Source organism: Pteropus vampyrus, unplaced genomic scaffold (genome assembly GCF_000151845.1).
Source record: "Pteropus vampyrus isolate Shadow unplaced genomic scaffold, Pvam_2.0 Scaffold66, whole genome shotgun sequence".
Classification (NCBI taxonomy): Eukaryota; Metazoa; Chordata; class Mammalia; order Chiroptera; family Pteropodidae; genus Pteropus; species Pteropus vampyrus.
Genome location: NW_011888847.1, coordinates 9,615,959 through 9,618,512, shown reverse-complemented (window position 1 = coordinate 9,618,512; position 2,554 = coordinate 9,615,959). Strand labels below are relative to the sequence as shown.

The 2,554-nt window shown below is 32.3% G+C and overlaps 2 protein-coding genes and 1 long non-coding RNA gene across 4 annotated transcripts in view; 1 reads left to right on the top strand and 2 right to left on the bottom strand.

Annotated features, from left to right (window-relative positions):
* Positions 1 to 1,315, top strand: part of CEBPZOS (CEBPZ opposite strand) — a 37,354-nt gene extending 36,039 nt beyond the window's left edge. For both annotated transcript variants that reach the window (XM_023531347.1, XM_023531348.1), the window contains 2 exons: positions 647 to 691; positions 1,226 to 1,315. In XM_023531347.1, the coding sequence (XP_023387115.1) occupies positions 647 to 691; positions 1,226 to 1,308 (128 nt within the window). In that variant the 3' untranslated portion in view covers positions 1,309 to 1,315. The remainder of the gene's footprint in view (positions 1 to 646; positions 692 to 1,225) is intronic.
* The window catches only part of CEBPZ (CCAAT/enhancer binding protein zeta), a 45,752-nt gene that overhangs the window by 22,032 nt on the left and 21,166 nt on the right, over positions 1 to 2,554 (bottom strand). The window lies entirely within an intron of this gene.
* LOC105292965 lies at positions 1,210 to 2,456 on the bottom strand. The gene is made up of 3 exons (XR_895947.2): positions 2,239 to 2,456; positions 2,072 to 2,153; positions 1,210 to 1,486 (listed from the first exon to the last, which is right to left on the bottom strand). It is a non-coding gene; the product is annotated as an uncharacterized LOC105292965 (long non-coding RNA).

Here is a 2,554-nt window from a genome sequence, read left to right as displayed (position 1 = left end):
TGCTTTTTGACATTTTGTGGAGCTAAATTTTATATTAGAGCCCATAGATTTTTAAATTAGGAAGTGCTGCTTTCCCTAAACCAGTGAGCAGTCCGGAGTGGTGGCCATCTTTGAAACTTGTCATTTGTCTTCTTAAAGTACTGTACCGGTATACTGGAACACTGTGTCCCAAGATGCTACTGGATATTCAGTCTCTATACTTTTAAACTGTAAATTTAACTGTAAATAGGGGTATAAAAGAAAACATCCAAACAGTATTTAAAAGCAAACTGAAGATCAACTTTAAAAACTGGGTGTAGTACAGTCTTATTTATAATCCCCGAACAAGGCAAAACTGCATCTGTAAAAACAATGGTTACATCAGAGAATTACATATTAATGTTGAAAATTTGCTTTTAAATACAACTTCTAAATAAAATTACATATACAGGACAAAATTTTTAAAACTCCAAAATAACTATGGAAGGCTGAAAGGCAGTACAATTTAGACCCAAAAGGATAGTTCCTGGACTACTAGGATCTTATTACAAATTTCTAATTAGCGAGTTTTCTATTGTATAGACCTTAAAGCTAGCACTAAATTATGGTACTACATGTTAATATAATGAATTTCTAATCATGTTTAATACTTTTTTTGTTCCATCAGATTTCAGGCAAACAATGAGCAAGAAATTTCCTTTAATCTTGGAAGGTATGTTTTTCTTTAGGTAAAAGTTAAGACCACAAAACTTCTTTTGTGATGTCAATTTCGGAAAAAAATACTATTAATCTGTATTTTAACTCTGAGAACAAAGAGTAAATTCTCATCTAGTGTTCTCTAGCTGAGAGCAGTTAGCTAATGTGCTGGACTCGTAATTCAAGTGGTCAAGAATGTAGACTTTGGAATGAGACGTGTGAGGTGATGACAGAATCAAACCACAGCTTAAAACTTGAAACTGCTCTCAGGTTTCCTAACTTCTTTGAGCTATTTCTTTCTCTGTCAAGTAGAGATAATAATGCCCACCTCATAAATTGTTGTAAGGATTAAACAAGATGACGTTATGTAATTAGCACAGTATCTGGTATAAAGTAATGCTTAATAAATAGTGCTTATTACGATGCTTAGTATAGATACTAGAGCTTGTACATGAAATATGTAGCGAGGAAAAAGTTTGATTTTTCTCAGTATTGTTTAATTTTAACATTTTTACATGATTTTATAAATGACAATTATGTTTTATTGTAGTTTATTACAAATCCATGGAACATTCTGGAATGTATGGAATCAGAGAACAAGATCAAGAAAAATGGTTGAACAGCAAAAGTTAGAGGTAAGTAGAGTTTTCATTTATCATTTATTTAGTAAACACTCGTTTTCTTTGCTTTTTAATTTTATGAGTGGTTTTTGGCCTCCTTTTGAAATTTTTCTTTTTCTTGATGATACTTTTCACATCTCTGTTGTGTAGCCAGTCATCACGTTCAGCCTCCCATTTAAGCTGTTTGAGACCTTTGGGAGGAGAAGAAATATGAGCATACCACACTCTAGACTCTTGGCGGCCCCACAGGACATCCTACTGAGTAACAGGGCCTTCCGGTCTGCCACTAGTAGCCATTTCCCATCCACTATGTAAATTCCATGCTTGTTTGTTACTTTCCTTCTATATTTATTATCAAAATTACTGTTTTAAAAATAAAAGATTACAACAGGAAAGGAACAAATGCACTAAAGATTTTTCCCATGAACACTTTTACTGGAAGGCACAGAAGCCAGTAACTATCCATTTCAGAAATAATTAAAATGTCTATAAAGCATTTATAAAGTTACTTAAGCAAACTCATACTGTATAAAAATTAGCTTGCCTCCTTAAAAAAACTAAAGCAACTTCTGTAGGTTGTAGTCTTTTTTGCTGTAGTCTACTTTTTAATCCTATATGCTCCCCAAACGGAGAGATGAAAAAGCCATTCCTTCCAGCTTATGAGGAACCATTTTATGCATTCCTACTATAAAAAAGTCCTCCAAAAAACTACACCTTCAGAAATTCTCTTAAGTTACGGCTATTTAAAAACCACAATTAAAAATTAAGTTACTCACTTGCATTATCTTTGTTAGCCATGGCATTCATGCCCATGTTATCAAACTTGGATCCCATATTTTCATCTAATAGGTGGCCAAACTTAAAAAAAAAAAATGATGCATATATTAGAAAACTTAAAACAATGTTAAACAGCTACCTTTTTAAAGCAGTACATTAGCCTTACCTCTTCAGCAGATACAAACAGGTTGGAGTCATTGAGATTTCTTTTCTTTTTTTTCCTGGGTCCTAAAAAGGGTATCAGCCTAGATTATTAAATCGTAAATCCAATGATTTTGGAAAAATATAAATCTTTCAATATGCTTTTGTTAAAAAATTGTATTTGGCTTAAAATACACAATTGCAATTATCTTACAGCACCATTAGGTAGCTGGCATTTAAAGACAGAAATATAATTTACTTAAGAGTTTGTATATATTATTTTTTCCAAGTACCCTAATAGAACTGTTTGGATGACAATAATATTTTCCTGTCTTTCAGAT